General features: G+C 39.1%; 1 protein-coding gene across 3 annotated transcripts in view; it reads right to left on the bottom strand.

Annotated features, from left to right (window-relative positions):
- Positions 1 to 20,450, bottom strand: part of cmip (c-Maf inducing protein) — a 241,759-nt gene extending 221,309 nt beyond the window's left edge. For all 3 annotated transcript variants that reach the window (XM_070898229.1, XM_070898230.1, XM_070898231.1), the window contains exon 1: positions 19,812 to 20,450. In XM_070898229.1, coding sequence (XP_070754330.1) covers positions 19,812 to 20,108 — 297 coding nt within the window. In that variant the 5' untranslated portion in view covers positions 20,109 to 20,450. The remainder of the gene's footprint in view (positions 1 to 19,811) is intronic.
- Between the last annotated feature and the right edge of the window lie 251 nt (positions 20,451 to 20,701).

Genomic DNA, 20,701 nt, shown 5'->3' with positions numbered 1-20,701 from the left:
ATCCTCAAAATACTTGTGGGTAGGAAATCAGAAGTCACTCCCTCAGCCCTCAATGGAGCAGCAAGGGTGCTTCTTCATGTTTAAACACATTTTATTTATTAGAAACATTAAGAACTTTAAGAAAGTAATATTTTGCTTTAAATTGGTGGGTTTTACTGATCGAAATGCCATCTAAGATACAGCGGAAGGTTCTTTTAAGAGCAATCTACCACCATGCACAAAGTTCAGGATTGGCATTACTTTGAAAATTTGAATCCTGATAGAGGCTGTTAATGATAAGGGAGCAACCGTTTAGTTGAAAGAGCTTTACTTGCTCTTAAGGGAATTGCCAGTTTGCACAGATTGTGGGGGTTTTCATTCTGAAGATTAAAACTGCAAAGTGACTTTCTGTACCAGTGTGGGAGCTGCCCGAGTTAATTGTGGTACTACTAGATCAAATGACTGCCTGATTCCCAGCCATTGTGCTGTAATTAGATGCAGGGTACCAGATCATATGACTTCTATCTGGACATCACAGCGTTGTTTACGAAAGTGTTTTACTAATTTACTGAGCACTTTATCATAAACACTTCTATTACAAGTTACGACGTGCTTTTTAAAATCTTTTTTTTGTTATTTTATTCTCTCATTTAGCTCCCTGCTGACGAAAGGGTTAAAACTAACCAATATAAAATGTTGCATTACATTTGTCCAGTGAGACAAAAAGGGAAGTGGTGTGACAGAACAATCCGGATATGGTGAAATGAAGATATGAAGCTAAGTTTCAGGATTAAGCAATTCAGTGTTGTTTATACCAAACTAGAGATCCAAATCCCTCTGCTCTCCTGTTTCAAATTGACTAAAAAAAAAAAACTTCTGTTACAGCACAAAGTTCTGGCTGCTGGGAAGCCACGTTTCATCTTTTGGTTGCGTGGTTAGTTTACTGAGAATATATTTTGTCTGTTTCTGACCTTTTAGCTGTTCACGTGTTCAGTTCACACAGAGAACAATGTTCCTAACTGCAGTGAGCAAGAGGAAGAAAACAGTGTAAAGTATGATGTGGGTTATTATCCATTGCAGTACATTTAAGCTCCATGTCAAATCTGAAGGATGCAGGATATAGCTTCATATCAAATGATATAACTACATGGCCTTGGACTGCTCATTGTCTGCACATCACTGAGTAAAAATGTTTTGAATCTTCCCACAGTGCTCTTGTACAGCAAAGATGCCTGAGCCTACAATAATGTTTTTTCCTGAACATCATGTCACTATCGAACATAATGATTATTAACCAAAATTATCACTGATATTCCACTAAATAGCTGCAATGTGTTGCAAAGATGATTTGTAGAGATAGTTTTTTTTGAAAAAAATCAGAAACTGATGTCCCTTCATAGCCATGTAGTCCAGTGAGAATGCAGAGGGAAGTAGAATGTATCAGCTTTGCTATTTTTCTTAAATAAATGGATATTGGATCTAATTTTGTAGTGCAGTGACCTGATGATGAAATGTAAACAATACAAAATAAGAAGAAACGATTTTCAATTCAACCAATCCAGCTTAGATCATTTAAGATAAAACAGATTTAAAATAAAATGGACTTAGACTGCAATTTCAGCAGAATCTGCTTTTCTGGGTTCAGCCTTGTGGATTTGCACAGCTTGAGTAACTTCCCCACTTGGGCAGAAAAAAATTATTTAGTATCTAAAAGATTGGCAATGAAAACTGAGTATCCAGCTATGACCAAATGCCACTGAAGTTGGTATCAATGCCATGTATATGCACCATGTACATGACTACTGAAATTCTTGTGTCCTTTGAGCACTCTAATTACTTTGTTAGCAATGTAATAAAACTGGGACTGTAAAGGTGAAAAGTCCACATTGATATGATGGCTCAAAGGTTGAAATATGCTTTAAATGCTCACTACATTAGGAGTATAGATGTGAGTCGGGTCATCTGGACATCGACAGTAGTGCCAAATAAAGCACAATGGGATAGCTTTTAAATTTTATATATAAATACCACGCTTCTGTCAAAAAAATGGGTTAAAAAAATGTGGGGAAAAAGAGGAAGGAAAGATCCAACGAATACTGAATATAGAAACTCCTGCCACTTAACTGCAGTTTATTTCCCAACCAACTCGAGGTAATGATGTCAGAATCATGAATCCTCTTGTGCGAACATCAACAAGCATTGAGAAAGTGCAGCACATGGACAATTGCTTTTAGCACGGAGAACCATGGTAGGCCCCAAAGCTCTCCGTAAACCGAATACGCCTGGCATCCACACCCCCATCCACTGCACATATTACATTTAAACAGCTAATATAAATAACAGCAACAAAAAAATCACTTCACAGCTGCAGCCTGATCAGTTCTGATGATGGTTCCCAGTTTTATATAATTTTATCATCATTCTTGGGCATCCTGATTTGGCACAGAGCATTTATTATGTTAATAATGGTGAGCTGATTATTGAAGCTTTAAAGTGGAATGCATTATGGAACTTGTCAAAAGTTGTGCCAGATTTATAACCCACAGCAGCTGTGCTTTTAACAAGTAAAAACAGGTCATTACCATTATTACAGCACTGCCCATCAACCTCATACGCACACAAAAATAATATAGCAACACTCTGACAAACATATACTGTGTGCCAGGTCATCATGCTCTGAGTTTAGGAATCATTGCCATAGGTAACCATTCTACGTAACTGCTTAAACAGGAAAATTAAAACAATTGATGATAAGAACCTTTTATGGCACAATTTTCTGAAGATCTTTGTCAATCCATTGCTGCAGAAAAGTTGCAGCATTCTGCAAGTTTGCTCTTTTCGGTATTGTTGCACTATTTGCAAATGATTTTAGGATGATGAATTTATATAAATTCTAGAGTGAGAAAAGGCCATTCATCTAGAATCGATGTAGGATTATTTTATTGTGAACTTCCCTTCCCAGCTCCAACTATCTGTTCATTCATAATTTGAGAAAAAAAATCAAGTTCCTTCCCCATCACTTCTGAATAAATAATCAAGCAATGGGTATATATCTCTAGAATCTCTGTCTTCTTTCTGAATTAGTATTGATCCAGCTTTCCTTTAAAAGTGTCAATTGATCCCAAGCCAACTAACTTCGCTGGGAGTTAGTTCCACATGTCCACTATCCTATGGGGAAAATTCATTTTTTCTGGTCTCAAACCCTGTTAAAGAATTGTGAATTTTGTACTTAATGGAACATCATTCTCATGAGTCATGGATTGAGAAACCTGTCTACTTAGAAAATGTAATAATAAAACAGTGTGCGCATTCAAATGACAGCACTGCTCAGGACGAAAAGTCATCGACCTGAAACGTTAACTGTGTTTCTCTTTCCACAGATGCTGCTTCATCTGAGTATTTCCAGCATTTTCTGTTTATCTTTCAGATTTCCAGCATCCGCAGTATTTTGCTTTTGTATCAGGACACTAAGTGGCAATATTTCCACTTTGTCCAAAATCCAAATAAAATCACATGCTTTTCAACATACTAAGAACATATCATGGGGCAGAGCAATGTTGGGCTGTTGGAACTTTACCGCAGTTTTCTATTTTCTGTTTGTCTTGCTGGAAAATGTACAAGCTCTGAAAACTAGGACCAATGTCCTTAAATTTGAATTTGCTTTTATTAGCTAAAGAAAGACTTGCATTTATATAACGACTTTCATGACCACCGGACGTCTCAAAGCGTTTACAGCCAATGAAGTATTTTTTGAAGTGTAGTCACTGTTGTAATGTAGGAAAGGCAGCAGCCAATTTGCGCATAGTATACCCCCACAAACAGCAATGTGATAATGTCCAGATAATCTGTTTTTGTTATGGTGATTGAAGGATAAATATTGGCCAGGACACCGGGAATAATTCCCCTGCTCTTCTTCAAAATAGTGCCGTGGGATCCTTTACATCCATCTAAGAGATCAGATAGGGCCTCGGTTTAATGTCTCATTCAAAAGATGACACCTCCGACAATGCAGCACTCCCCTGGCGTGTCAGCCTAGATTCTTGTGCTCAAGTGGGACTTGAACCCACAACCTTATGACTCAGGGGTGAGAGTGCCACCCACTGAGCCACAGCTAACACTACATAATTTTAACACATTTAGAACTTTTCTACAAGTTGTTCAATATGTGCTGACATTATTTTTAATCAATACCAAATTAAACAATAATAAACAGTGTATTATATTTCCCTGCAGTTTGCTGACGATAAAAAGCTCATGATACTAGATTGTGATGCAGAGGCTGAAGGTGTACATTAAATATCCCCCAGGAGAAACCCAATTCACTTGTGTCACGTATCAGCCCCCAAAGTTACAGGCAGCAAATCTTCCAAGTGCACGGTTCAGGTGCAGCAAAGGAGCAGTGCAGTCAAAAGATTCGTTTTGAAAGTTATGAAATTGTACTGATGATCCAAGATCCTCCAGGATAGATCGACAGGCTTGTTAGATCTCTGAAGGTGTCTTGCATCATGAATTACTCTGTACCTCCAGCTATCATTTTTATTACCCTTTGCTCTGTGTCACGCCAAGTGAACCATGCTTAGCAATGCCACCATATAACAATTAAAATTATTTTCTTTAAAAATGCCTTTTGTTAATTATTACAGGTATAAAATATTGCAAATGTTTGACAGTGTCATCTAATCCAGTACTGATGCTCATAAACCTCTCAAGTTCCATTCTCAAAGTTTATCAAAAAATTTACTTAATTGAATTAACACCATGTAACACCACTGGCAAGCATCTACTTTCCTACATGCATCGTCTATTCAAACTGAAATCTGCACAGAATGACTCAACAGATACACACCAATAAATAGCAAAGACGAAAATTCCCCTTCATGTCCACAAAATGACTGACTTTAGAGTGGCAAATAAATGCAAACTATCCCCTTATTATAATATTCAGCTTGATGTTTAAATAAAGTTGGAGTTTGGACTGAGACATACTGCATAATGATTGCACCAGATGCAACAGTGCTGCTTCTTAAACAAAAGGTCTAGTCTCTTTCCTGGTTCACGATCAGATTAAGCAGGTCACCTGAGGAACAGGTGTCATTTTTTATAGGTGGTTAAAATGCACCCAATTCTGTCCATATGGCATTTCACCATACAAATGGAAGACAAGGTTAAACATTACTATGCCTATTGCATATTATCTATACTCTACCAGCAGTGGATGCTAGGACTAAGCTCTGAATATAATCATAGTCAATTCCTTTTGGGCAAAAGCTTAAATTGAGCCATTTGGACAATTCAAATGATCCAGCTTTAAAATCAGTTCCATGGAGAAGATGATTGGAACTATATTCATTTGTTTGTCCATTGTGCATGGGTGATGTCAGCAGCATTGTGCTAAAAGCAGATGCTACTGACAACTGGGAATGACTAGCAAGTAAGATCCAATTTCTGTGGTTGTCTAGTGGCTATAGAAGAGGCAGTGCCTTTCATTGGTACACGAGGTGACTGATTAGTTGCCACAACCACTCTATAATCTAGAAATGGTTTCACTGGGGGAGGGGGAGTGGTTTTTCAGAGTTTTCCATTTCCCTTGGTGCTTGTGATTCTAGAGATTTCCATTCAATGCCGTCCGATCTTTTTATTTCTACAAATATTTCCAAACGCATATGCTGTGCACTTTATTATCATTTGCTTATCACACCAGTAGCTGCAAGGCTGCAATACCAGGAATGGTAGCATAGTGGTTATGTTACTGGACTAGTAATCCAGAGATGTGAGTTCAAACCCTGCTCAAGTAGCTGGGGAATTTAAATTCAGTTAATTAAATAAATCTGGAATTGAATGCTAGTGTCAGTAATGGTGACCATAGAACTATCAGATTGTTGGAAAAACCCATCTGGTTCACTAATGTCCTTTAGGGAAGGAAACCTGCTGCCCTTACTTGGTCTGATCTATATGTGACTCCAGACCCACAACAAGGTGGTTGACTCTTAATTGCCCTCTGAAATGGCCTAGCAAGCCACTCAGTCACTGTGGGAATACCTGCAATGGTTCAAGAAGGCAGTTCACCATCACATTCTCAAGGGGCAATTAGGGATGGGCAATAAATGCTGGCCTTGTCAGCGATGCCCGAAAAATATTTTTAAATCGCCACAGAAAACAAAAAGTGATTGAAGACAAAGCAGTTTCAATGTTTTTTGAACGAATAGGGCATTGACTTCCTGCAAATGTCATGCTTGTCAGTATCTTGGCTGGCAAACCAAAATAAAACAGTACCAGGAATCCCCGACTGTACAACCTATCATATTCGGAGCCATACAAGAAGCAGCTGTGTTTAGTATCATGCATGAAAACAATTAATGTTAGGGAAACTTGTTAAATAAAACCAGTATTCGGAAAGTACAGCAGCTAATTTGTTGTGAGCTTTTAGAATGTGACAAAATTGTTTCTGTTTGCAGGTAATATGGGAGTGAGCAATTATGCAGAATGAAACAAAATGAATGCTTTAAAACAATTTGCTTTTATTAATGCAATTTATGAACTCATCTACATCTATTTTTGTTGTTCCTCATTAACCCCACCCACCGTCCTTCCCCAAACCTCGAGGACAAGGCATTCAAAACCTCCTGCTTTTGTAAGCCACACACTTATGTACCATGGAATCTCAGGGCCTACACCAAGTTTAAAATCTTCATGTTGCTGATATTACTATATCCTGGAGTACCATATCTTGTTGCTCTGATTTACGATTCATCTACCAGCAAGGCAAAAATGCTCGAAACAATCCTTTTCGAACCACCAGGCTTTCACATAATTTAAACAGCACAAACCAGCAAATAAAAAAATATCAGCACAAATACAACTGAGTTGCCCATGTTCAAGGGCTGTATTGCCAGGGTTCAGTGTTCATGTTAATGGCCCTAGGAACCAACATCCTTTTTCTTCAGCTTTCTATGCTCGGTTATGTATTTTTGTAATCATGCCTCTCTGTTGCTGTTCCATTGAAGGTATTTATGCTGTTTCTATAATGTGAGATGCCACGTACATAAAAATCACTGGGTGGCTTAACGTATTTAAAGAAACCTATCCGTCGAGATGTGGCTCGAGTATAAATAGAGAATGATCTCCGTCTCTTTGGAATAATGCAATTTAATGAGGCTAGTAAGTGACAGTGCCAACAGTTGTCTATCAGATCTGTGACCCTTCCATAACCTTTTCCATATTTTTAATAACCTACCTTCTATACAACATTGTGGGGCACTGAAAGAAAACAGGCAAGACAATTAGGGATGCTTTAGTCATAATGTTCCAAGGCATTCTTGATTTTTGGGGGATTGGAAGGCCGAGAACGTTACCTATTTATTCAAAAAAAGAGGAAGGGACAAACCAAGTAACAAAAGTAGTAGGAAAATTACAAGAGTAAGTGAGCACTTGGAAGCTGATTAGGGAGAGTCAGGATGGTTTTGTGAAAGGTATGTTGTGCCTAACTAATGTAACAGAGTCATTACCTCCCTCTGCTCTCTCAGATCCAACCTAACATTGTCATTAGGTGACCCTTTCTCCCGTTTTCAGAATTCTTGCTCTATCGGGACCCTTCCCTCCAGCCTCTTCCCCTCTCCAGATCTTTTCCTTGCGAACTGCCAACGGGACATCGACCACCTCCATTTCTCTGCTCCCCTCACTCACTCCACCCTAACTCCCTCTGAACTTGCAGCACTCCGTTCTCTCAGATTCAACCCCAACATTGTCATTTAGTGTTTAATATAACAGAGTGATTTGACAGAGTCACGAAGGTGAACAGAGGCGGGTCAATAGACGTTATCTGCATATATTTTCAAAAGGCATTCGATAAGGCACCACACAGAAGATAGCTCGCTAAAATTGAGGTGCATAAAATTGGAGGCAACCTGTGGCATGGATAAGCAACAAGTTAGGAGCATGTCAAGTCTACAGATAATGCTAAGCTGGAGGTATGGTGAAGAAGAGAGCAGAGATTGCAAAGGAAGATCTACAGGTTAAGTGAGCAGGCAGAGAGTAGCCAGATGCAGTTTAACGGAAAGTGTGGATGTAAGAATGGCAGATGGGAGCATAATCTCAATTGGGAAGCACTGGAGAGCATATAAACAAAGATATTTAGGGGTTCAGGTATATTCATAATAAAAGATAGCCCACAGGTGCAAAGAACAATCAAAAGCTAATAGGATTCTGGGCTTCCACACAAGGTTTAGAATATAAAAGCAAGGACATATCAGTAGAGTTAGAGAAAGCAATAATCAGACCTTATTTGGAAGATTGAGATTAGCCTTTGGTGCCCCACCTTTGGAACGATATATTATTTATGGAGAAAGTCCAGTGACAATTCATCAGGATGATACCTGGGATGAAGGAAGTAAGTTATTACAAGAGATGAGTAAAATTGGGCTATGTTCCTTGGAGATGAGGGCAATGGCCCTCTGACTCAGTTGTTCGGAATTAACAGGGTAGATAGGGAATGGCTCTTCGCATTAGTCAGGTAATCCAAAACAAGGGGAAACAATCTCAGAAATCGAGTTAAACTGGTTAAAAGCAAATCCAGGAAAAGCGTCTTTATGCAAATGTTGTAAGCACATGGAACACAAGGCTATAAATGCAATATCAATTGGAGGTGCTTAAAAGGGAGATGGATACTTATTGGCTATCATCCTGGTGAATCTACATTGGACTTTCTCCAAGGGTATTAAGGGATATGAAGGCAAGGGAATTGGGATTAAAGTGTTAGAACTGCTGTGGTTAACAAAATGCAAAGCAAGCTCAGTGGCTCAAATGGTCTACTCCTGTTCCTAAAACATAATGTTCTGTATAGTTCCAATAATAAATATTAAAGAGTGGAATTAGAGCAATCTGAGGGGAAAATAGAGCACTTTATAGCTTTGAGATATTCCCAGGGTAAATTTTAAATTATATTGTTTATTTAGGACATTAAATTACATTAGGTATACCACTCCAGAAAACAGCCATCCTTAACTGTTGTTTCCTGCAAACTGTGTATTACAAAGCTCCTGTATGATATGGAAATATGTAAAAGCATGTTCCTGATTAAAGCATATCAACAAGATTAACCTGTAATGTTATTAACTTTGCCAAGTCCATGTCATATTTGATTCTTTAATGTTAAAACAATGACTTATTGCATAAAATTATGTGTCTATGCCTTGCAATCAGTTTTGCACTGACTGGAGTCATGAACAGTAATAGAAAAGTACTGGCACATCTTATTGGTCACTTTGGACAAGACAGATTAATAATGGTCTACAAATGGCATGGGAGGTTACAGACCTATCAACGTTATGGATCAGTTCCATTTAGGTGAATTTGAACTCTGACTCCTAATAACCAGGCCAGTTAATGATCATCCCTATGCATTTTTTCAACATCTTTGTAATAGCACCTATGGCTCTGGTTAGGCACTTGTGCTGAATTATCAGAAGGATTCCTACTAATTGACAGCTATTAAAGGGGCACTGTTCTCATGAAGATAAAAGTTTAGCAACCGCTCTGTTCTTAGGAAGCAGAAGACCCTTCTGGCATTGTTATCATGATGCTCATAAGTGCATGTGATATTATATCATGTTTTAGTGAGCTTTATGTCATGTTAAATATTTGTAAATAAATTAATGTTTTCCCAATACTTTTACATAATGTCAGTAGCCTTTTAATGGTAGTCCCAGTGGAGGCTCTGGTGGGTATTCACAGTACATCAATGCTGCCATCATTTGTACTAATTAGTGTGGGAGGGAACTAGTTGATGATAGGGGAATTTTAAAAGGCAACATCTGGTTAATGTAGAAATTCAAATACAACTTAAATTCTTGGAAGTAGAAAATGTAGAAAATATAAGATGTATATTCAAAGAAAGGTACTGCCAAGTGTTTGATTATCCTGTTCCAAAACCAGTTCGGTCATTTGGTGGGTGCTGGCAGAGCAAATGATTACAAAGTAAAATATGTTTACCTAGAAATTCACTGCACCGAAACGGATAGGCCCTAGGCCTCTTGCATCAATAACATCAGACCGGCGAGCTGCAGACATCTCCTAGGCATTCCCAGGCAGTTTGCCGGCAAAGAGGCCTGTCGGGTAAGTACTTAAAGGGGAAGGAAAGGGAGCACGGGGGAACCGGGAGATAGGTTGGTGAACTGGGAATGTTTTGATCTAGTGACTGGGAATTTAAACAACTTTTAGTCCCTTTATCTGCATATGCAAAGGGCATAGTGCCTGTTTCAGGCATAAGCCTAATTGCCTATTTTTGCCCTATACCAACATGGAAGGCAGCAGACACCTGGCTCATGAAGAGTGTCCGCTTTTTGCCTGCTATATTGGAAGATTAGGCGCCTATTTATTGCCTGAAAAACACTGAAATGTTAGGCCATGATTTCAAAATATAAACAGACTCAATTCCCCATTTTAAGACTGAAAATTACCATACATGATGAAAATTACATTTCTGAATTAGAAATGTCAAAAATGGGAGATTTTTTTTTAATTAAGTAAAAATGTATAGAAGGCATGGGAAATATTTCAGAAATAAATTGCAAAAAGCACCAAAAAATTGATGCTGGTTATCCCTGTATTTATTAAATATTGTACAGTGCATTGGCCTAAAATTTCCTGACGGGTTGCAACCCAGAAGCTGCACCCAAAATTGCATTCATTCCCATGCCCATTCTGCCAATGACAGACTATGCTCAAATTTCCCGCCAATCACATTAGCATACGTCCAAACATAAAATTGGGCATAAATGAGGAGAATTCAGCATAAACAATTGGGGCCCAAGGAAAGTGCTGAACTCTCCTCATTTATGCCCAATTTTATGTTTGGGCATATACTAATATGATCTTCCTTCTTTAAGTATGAACATTAAAATTTCAACTCATTTAACCATCATTCATGCACATTACGCACAGCATGTTTAAGAACCTACAATCAGGGAAGCTTTTCAATTTTTAATATGACTTATACTGATGCCATAAAAATGCATTCAAACAAACAGAAAATACAGTGCAGATCAGTCAGGATATTTTTTTTTAAACGCGCAAAACATTGCAATTAAAAGGCTTTGTTTCCTGCCGCACCTGAAAATCTGGTTGTAATTTTAAGAGTGCCTCTGAGCAAGCGCAATTGCAGGAAACACGCTTATAAGGCTGTGAAACTTGGGAGCATGACCAATATTATAGGTGGAGAAGCGTCTGGTCGGAGGGATCCATAAGCGAATGTATAAGATGGAGCAGATCTGGACATTTTTTACGCACATAACTCACGCATGCCCAAAATTCCGCAATCGTTCAAGCCAAGTTTTTACTTTGCATCCCAATTGCTTGTATATCGGGTGCAGAAACGCAGGAAATTCTGTGTATGCACTGTGTGCAACAGGCAATCTACATTGAATCAAGTTGCATGGATTATTGGCATGTACATATGTAATCCAAATAACTATGTTAGCTGAAAATAGGATGATCATTCCTATGTGTGTACAGTACTGGACTCGCAATCCAGAATTCATGAGTTCAAATCCCACTTTAGCAAGTTGTGAAGTTCAATTCAATAAATCTGGTAATTTGAGGATTGGCACCAGAAAAAAAAGACCATGAAAACTGTTGGATTGTCATAAAAATGCAACTGTTTATTAATGTCCTTCAAAGAAGGGGAGCTGCCACCTACATGCAGTCTAGCCTACAGATGACTCTAGTCCCATATTAGGTGGTGAATTCTTAATGACCTCCGATGTAGCTTAGCAAACAATTCAGTTGTTAAAAAGAATTGCTATTCATTGTAACTGATAATTGTGACACTATTAAGTTAGCATGAACGTAGTCCTCTGCAGCTCCAGCTTCTCACTATGTGCTTTATTGTGTTTTTTGATAAAATGTACTGCATGCAAGCTAACAATACTGGTCATAAACCATTGTACATAATATATTAATTTCTATATATTTGACCACCTGATGAGAAACACTACATTAAGTGGACACTTATAACAGTAATCCTTTTTATTATAACCTGGCCTTTATTTTATAATCGAGATTGCGACTGTTGTGAATTTATTTTCCCCAAGAACAACAACAACTTGCATTTATATAGCGCTGTTAACATAGTAAAACATTAAAAACATATAAATTGTAAAAAACCTAGTAAGCAGTTATGCCTTTCTAAATGCTTACACACAACATTGGCTTGATTGTGAAGATAGAATTCCAAATGCTAATAAAGAAATGGAATTCACAAAGATGGGTACCAAAATACACCTGATTTCAAGGGATCAATTCTAGCCTTTATTTTGTTGCCAGTTAAAATGAGTATACTTGATTTGTTTTTAAATTATCGGTGGTGTGTTATTTTAACAGTAATCACAGTATGTCCCCGGGGAATACAAATAGTTAAGACGGTTTAGCTAATTATCAAAACAACCTCACAGAGTAAAATACAAAGGATGAATTTCCTTAGCGAAGTATTTGAAAAATAAATGGTGGGACTATAGGCGTAACAAATCACAGCTTTCCACAGTGGGTCAGTGTTAAATCCTGCCTGATCATTCCTCTTGAGAAAACAAAAGAGCACATGCTGAACCACAGTGCAGTTCAGAGGTTCAAGTCATTTTGGTGGTGGCTGTAGGAATTCTGGTGTGGATCATCTTACTGCTAGTTCAAGGTACACAAGGCAGCCTACAAGAACATTAACTTATCAAATAGCTTAAAGCTATCCAAATACAATATTAGATTCCGGGTTATGTAGGAAAGTGATTCAGTGTTTCGAACTTCCAATTTGTGGTAATAAAACATGTAGCAGGAATACCAGACTTTGGCATTGCAGATGACAAGTTCGAAATTAATAAAAGCCAAGACAACATTTAATAAAGATGCTGCATTTAACTAAGAGAATCTTTGAATGAATATTATTGTTAATAGTTTTGATGTGCAATAACCTGTCCAAAATAAAGCAGTCACTGTTTCTTAAAACCATGAACCTGTCCACTGTAACCAATAATAGTGACTATTAAGTTAGCATGTACGTAGTCCTCTGCTGCTCCAGCTTCTTACTATGTACTTCATTGTGTTTTTTGATTAATAAAATGTACTGTGTGAAAACTAACAATACTGATCATTTGTAAACAATAGATTTATTTCTATATATTTGACCACCTGATGAGAAACTCTACATTAAATGGCCACTTTTATCAGTAATCCTTTTCATTATAACCTGGCCTTTATTTTACAATTTGAGATTGTGACTGTTGTGAAACTATTCTTCCAAAATTGTCAAGCTCCTGAAGATGATCAACAGGCATTCTGTACATCAACTAAATATCAGTTCCTAATGAGTGAACCTAAAGTGCAAGCATCACAGATTATTTCACCATGGGAGTCTGATCCTATCTTAAGCAGACATTCACACACACAGACACGTGCACATACACTTTACGGCAAGAGTCGTTGAATAGTATTCAGGAGCTCTGGCTGGTTTTCCCTCCTCTCTAACAGAGGAACATTGAGACTAATTGTAGCATCCCTACCGCTACACCAACTAAAATTAGGTAGCTTTTCCAGACCAGGAAGTATACCCGAGATCTTGCTGGTCTGCGTGGTTCAGTTCTGTACTTGGCAGCACAATTGCCAACTGCAAAATTCTTTTATCTTCTATTAAAATTACTTTCACATTATTTTCTTTGCTTTAAATATATGTGATCATTGCAATCAATGCCTCTCAGAAATCTAACAAAGCCAAGATATTAAACAATATATTTGGGTAATACTTTCAGACAATTTTATTCAGTAAATGCACATAAATCATGGGTTCTTTTCACAAGCTCCTTCCCGAACAATGTGAGGTGTGTTTTTGCATGTGTGGTGCAGCTTGCAAACAGCCTTTCAAAGTCAGACACCCACTTGGGATCAACATCAATTAATTGGAAAAATGGCTCTGGTCTACTGATTCTTTTTTTCTTTCTGCAATTAAATAATTACCTAAATTTCAAGAGTGGGACTAGGTGGTACAGTAGGTTAGCACACAGTCCTTTCACCTCTAGGGCATGCATGGGTCTTAATCCAGCCCAGGATTATAGTTTGTAAGTCTTTTCTGGCTTCTATGTGATAATCTTAAACCAATTCCTCATGGCCATGGGGCTACAGCTACAGCACAAAATCACCCTTAATTTCACATAAATTAACAATCTCCTTCAAAGGAAGCAAAAGAGCTAAAGCACAATGTTTCTACAATGAGGGTGCTTTACCTAACTGCTCGATGTTGGCACTAGATACCTGAAACAAGAAAGTATTCCTTCACCAGTGCTACTACCATTTCTCGCCTTGATGGCATAAAAAGCAAATCTTTAAACTAGCAGTTCTAAAATGTATATATCTACAAAAGCTATGCAGGTTGATACAGGTTTAATTTCTGCCTTAATCACATAATTTTTTTTGAGGAAAAAGTTCCCTTTAGTCAGAAGCCTGTAACTAATGTTCTGTACAAATTTGCACCATTTTTTTTTCTAACATGGTACATGATTACCACAAGCATTAAGAGCATGAGCACCTTTTCTTATAATTTTCTACACTTGAAATTAGCTGGTAGGAGAAAGGCACTCAGAATACATGTAAATAATAGTGCAGACCAACTATCTCCTATGTGCTGCAGTGACGCAAAGTTTTTTTGGTAAATCACCCACCCCCAGCATGTTTTCTATTTATACATTGTGGCTGGAATGAAAGATTTCCTTTAGAGTTTAAATTATTTTTGCTACATTATTCATGGATTTCAAACAGAGGTTATAAAGTGACACCCATTGTAAAGAGAGTCTAAAAACAGTTACCAAAAAGTGTAATTAAAAATCACATTGAATTTCTAAAGAGATGTATTATTTTCCTATTCACAGTGCATTTTACAGAACAAAATGAATGCTGGTGAGCAGGTAATTTATTTCATACGATTACGTAGAATGTACAGCACAGCCATTCAGCCCAACTGCTCCATGCTGGTGTTTATGCATCACAGGAGCCTCCTCCCACCCTTCTTCAGATAACCCTATCAGCATAACCTTCTATTCCTTTCTCCCTCATGTGCCTATCCAGCTTCCCCTTAAATGTATCTGTGCTATTCACCTCAACTACTCCTTGTGGTAGAAAGTTCCACGTTCTAACCACTCTCTGGGTAAAAATGTTTCTTCTGAATTCCCTATTGGATTTATTAGTGACTATCATATATTTATATGGTCTCGCCTCCCCCACCCCCACCCAAATGTGGAAACACCTTCTCCATATACCATGTCAAATTGTTTCACAATCTTAAAGACCCCAATCAGGTCACCCCTCAGCCTTGCCTTTTTTTCTAGAGAAAGGAGCCCGAGCCTGTTCAATCTTTCCTGATGGGTATGACATCTCAGTTGTTGTACCATCCTTGTGAATCTTTTAACCACTGCCTCTATATCTTTTTGATAAGCTGGAGCCCAGAACTGTAACAGTAGGTGTGATCTAACCAAGGCTTTATACAAGTTTAACATAACTTCACTGCTTTTCAATTCTATCCCTCTAGAAATTACCAGTGCTTGGTTTGCCTTTTTAATGGCCTTATTAACCTCCTTTGCTACTTTTAGTAATTTGGGCATCTGTACCCCTAGATCCCTATGCTTCTCTGCCCCAATTTACACTCTTATTGTCCAAGCAATGTCTATCCTCCTTATTCTTCCTACCAAAATGCACCACCTCACACTTACCTATATTATGAACATTTAAATCTATTTATCTTTTGATGTTTTGAACTAATGCAACCTTCAATCAACAGAGTGTAAACCTTCACCAGAATATACCAAAGAATGTTTGGTGTTTGAAGCACGCCCATATTTTAAATCATGATTATGGTTATTGTCGAGAGAAATGAGTAACACACTATAGTGTATTCTTTCCATTCGCCAATAATCATAAAATAGTCAACAAATAGATTTTGTTTTCATTATTACTCAGAGATGAGGCTTATTTTTTTTTCACGTTGTTTTTTTGTCAAAATCTGCACAGTGGCGAGAGTAACAAAAGTTTTTTTTCAGGCCATGCTCTTAGTTTCACTTCATCTTTTAAAGGAGAAAGCTTTTCTTCAGACCGTTTGCTCAAATTCTTTTCGCAGCTGCTATTGATGATTTTCATTTCATTTCACATCAACTTTCAGCAAGAAGGGTTCAGACACACGGAGATAAATAAATGTGCAGCACAGAGGCATGATGAAGAGGCACTGTGTTAAGGTACTTCACCGGTAACTGGGAGAGGCGCAGGGCGGCCTTGGAGCACTGTTGCGAGCAGTGCCTATCCCATTACAGCTCTCCAATTGATTCCACTGAAATGCGAAGAGAGACAGAAATACAGCAAGTCGAAACAGTAAATTCTGATGTTTTCACATCACAGCTTTTGGTGAAACGTCATTTTTATTTCACACTAATGAATTCAATGTGCTCCATCGCTCAGCGAGACCAAGCACTAAGATGGACTGGACTCATCGAGAGTGCCAAACTCTGGATACCTTTGAGTGAATGTGATTGTTCCCAGTCCCTGGGTGTGTTTCTGGGACAGCCCAGTGCACAATTATAATGAAACGGTGGTTATGGTGGAAGGGGGACGGGTAGCTGTAATGATTCTCAAAGCAAACCTTTCATCCTTGTCCACAATCAATACACTTTTTATTTGAATCAATAATTACAGACAGCGCTGCGGAAGTGAAGAAGCAGACTCTCCAACATCTCCACTATTCTGTGCATTTTCCCCACGGTGCACGGTTCATTGAATAGAAAGAACCTGAACCGTCACAATCAACAGGTAAATACTTCCCCATTGACTTTTTTTCTCGGGACAAAATGGTTTTAAACAGCAAGATTTGTGGAATTTCCTTAACACTGTCATAAGCAGTGATATTTAAACAGCTTCAAATACTATCAGCCCACGTTGTATTGTCCTATTAATGAAGAGCAGAACTTCTTTTCTGCTATTCCGGGCAGCACAGAAAACTGGGGCTGATTTGAAAAGGACTGCAACAGTTTTAAGTGAATCCCATCAGATAACCAATTTTCAATAAGAATCAAGCCCATATCCTAAACTTGGCTTATGGAACAGCAATTGATGCATCTATTATGCGATTCCAATCAACAGCCAGCCCTTTCCGATGACAAATGGACTTCAGTTTCAAAGGTCACCCCCAGGTTGAAGTGTGGAGGGCCAGTGAGGTGGGAGCAGCGAGAAAGTGAAACCCACACACACTATCCTCTCTTTCCCCAAGTGCTTCCAGAGTCTCATAATCCTCCAAATGCACTCTGCTGCTGATTCTTTCCATTCGTGACACTGGGAGGAAGTACACATACCCACACACTCTTAAAATCGAACTGCCAACTCCGCAAAATATCACTATTTATAACCATTTGTTTTTTGAGATCTCTCAGATGTACACTGCTTTTTTAAAGAACAACATAAATACCGCGGCAGTTCAACGTTATCATTGAGTTTGATACCTAATTTCAGAATAGTCGACTGCAACTTAGATGAAAGTTTGTAGCAGGAATAAAGTCTGGCGTTTGGAATTTTGACAATATATGTCTTGCTTTTATTTAATAAGCCGGTACAAGATTTGATCGCAGTGCATTGGTGGGTGTTTGGTCATGTTGGTGATTGCATTCCCACCCGGATAAAATCAGTGGGGTTTTAAACAGTGGACCTGTGATCTTGAAAACGATGCAATTCTTACCCGATTCATGTCAATGATTTGCAATAAAATATAATGCACGCGACGGGGTGGTTTTTAAAGTTGATGTTAAACATTTAATTAAATAAAGGGTTGCTTAAAAGTGAAATGTTTGCTAATAATTACTCTGTGTTATCCAATCTTAGGTCTTGAAGACAGTGTGTAAGTCTGTTCAGAACGGAGTGAGCGAAATTAACCGGAGACATGTTGATACGGAATCGCTGGCTCTCCGCTTTACTCCATATCCTTCACACCCCTACGGCCTGTTGAATACAGTAACTAAACGCGGCTCAAGTGTTAGGCTTATAAGATCTCGAAGGGTTATTAAATCAGCGGCATTGCGGCCGGAATATGGTCGATACGAAAAGCAGCTGCAAGAACTAAATGTTGTAATATTGACTGCAGGGATATACTTCATCTTAATTCATTGCACCCTCATCTGTCTTCGCTTCCGTAAGCACCTTAAAGGAGAATGGTCCCATCTTTAACTTTAGTCAGAGCATCGGAAATAAACACATCAAACATTGGCCGCTGTGCAGACCTGACTGTCCTGATGTGTTCGCTTGAAATGGCAGCAGTAAGACCATTAAACATAGTCTGAAATCAGAAATGGTACAAAGAGTGTAATTTAATTTAATCCTATCCGTCTCTTTGGGCTTAATTTGTATTCGGAAATGTAGAGGATCAGCTGGTATTATAAATTGTGGCGCCGTGCCTTCGGTTATTACCTGGTGAAAAAATAACGAAATATGTTGCAAATGAGATGCTTCGCCTATTCACAACCGAACAATGACATTGCCTGTTCAACATTCAGCTGAAATCGTGGGGATCGGCAGTAAATCACCGAGTATGTTCCAAATATAACGGGTATTAGTCAAATTACGGTCCATTAAACACTGTGGTCTATTTCCCATCAAAATGCTTCCGAATGAAAAGAGATGCATTTCAAATTTTTAAAAATCAGCAGTATAAAAATCCCCCCCACCCCTCACCCATTTCAGCCCAAATTGCCAGAATCAGGCGGTAAGCTAAATAAAATGGAGTGTTGGCTTTTGTAAGAATCGCTCTCAAAATGCGCCCCATATGCAACATCGCTTCTCTGAACTAGATATCCCGGATGTGTCTATTCGAGAGAAAAAAACGCCACCAAAGCTGCTTTTCATCATTCCCTAAAGCCAGTGGATACCTCAGCCAGCGACAGACATGCTCCCGTACCAGGCAAATAGCACAGCTCCCCACTCTAAGCCAGCAATTCGCTGCCCATCACCAACAGGCACTGCCGTCTCCTGCTCCTTGGGGTCTAACGTTAGGTGACTGTTTTGGGAGTGACTCACACACTGGCAACCAACAAATCACAGCTGGGTGCCAGAGAGAAGTTACATTTAATTTGATTGCTGGAACCATTGATTTCTGTTTGCTGGCCCATGTTATATTCTAAGTAACCATACCCGCCTGCACCTCCTATTTATTTTCGCGTTCGGATCTCAATGATCAGTTCAATGTATCTGCTTCCTCTTCTCGCTGTTTTTATTTTATTTTGAGGGGGGCAGATTTAAATCGCGTGCAATTGGTGGCATTTTCAGGATCAATCCCACGCAACAGTGGCAGGCTCTACACTGCCATGTAACTGCCTTGTTTTGCCTCTGACAGAGATTGTTCTCAGTCTAGGAGCTTCTCCGTTTTATCCTAATCTTACACTATTAGAAACATCTTTTTTTTACATTTTGAAACCCGACGCCCGGTTCTGAGAGAGGAAAATAGCTAAAAGATTCGTTAAACTTGGCCACAATAGTCGAGATTAAACGATACGAATGAAACAAGGTCATGGACAACGAAGGAAGATTCGTTGCGCTTTACATTGTGTCGTTAATAATACGCTCCCCTTTCATTTTGCGAACTAGCCTTGTGCCACTGCTTGTACAGTATTGATGTTAACCAAATAACCCGCACTGGTTAACTATTTAAATAGGAACGTGAATGATAAGGGACAGAGCAGATTCTGCAGTTGAACCTTTCAATGCTGGCTCTGTCTTGTCAGCAAGCCTTCATTCACCATGAGGGAAGAGTATATATATATGGTGTCGGGACTTACCGTGGCAGAAGCCAGACTGTTGTCAGCCAGGGTCAGATGGTGGGGCTCCCATCTCCGCAAGAATTTGGAGGTGAGGATCTTGCTGAGAAATGTCCTGGGATGCCTGATCACGCACACCTGTATATCCCCCTCCTGCAGCAGTTTGTATCTCATGCCATTAGTACAGTAGTTCGCACGCCTGCAGGGCGCTGCTCCCAATTTGTTGAGATCCGAAGCCGACGACTCGGGCAGCAGGCACGACCTCTCCTCGGAGCCCTGCATGTGTTCGCCGCCGCCGCCGCTGCTGTTCAAATCCATAGCAGCCAGCCCCGAGCACTCCCCAAATCCGACTACCCAACAAGGCGAGGGAGGGCGAGGAGAGACAATCGCCGCTTCGCTGCAGCCAACAACCTCCCTTTTTTTTTGTCCTCCCCCTGTAGCTCCTTCCCCCTTTGGTCCTAGAACAGGGTTATACGAAAGAAAGCCATGGTCTCCCAATAACAAGAAAGGACACAAAATTTAAAAAAAACCTTTACAAGAAAAACAGAAGAAGAAGAAAGATATTCCCAAAAAAGACAAAGGCGAAACGTCACGATTCTTGTGCTTAATTTAGTGAGGATAATCTTGGTACAAGAGGCAGGCAATGAACATTGCAGAAACTCTTTCCCGTCTGGTTGGTCTCTGGCTGATCATGTGGCCTATCCCTGACGTCAATGGACTTGCTGAAAGTGACCAGAGCGGATGCACTGCGTGGTTTTAAAGGTACAGCAACAGAAGCGAGAAATACCACCATTTTAAGAATCTATTTGACACATTTTTCCCCCCTGTAGGCAGTTTCATCAAAGCACAAGCAACGAACTCGTCTTAGTGCATGTGTGTGTGTGTGCCAGCGGAATAAGGCAGCAGAGCCC

The sequence above is a fragment of the Pristiophorus japonicus genome, chromosome 13, assembly GCF_044704955.1.
Source record: "Pristiophorus japonicus isolate sPriJap1 chromosome 13, sPriJap1.hap1, whole genome shotgun sequence".
In the NCBI taxonomy this organism is placed as follows: Eukaryota; Metazoa; Chordata; class Chondrichthyes; family Pristiophoridae; genus Pristiophorus; species Pristiophorus japonicus.
This window is presented reverse-complemented; position numbering and strand designations above follow the sequence as displayed.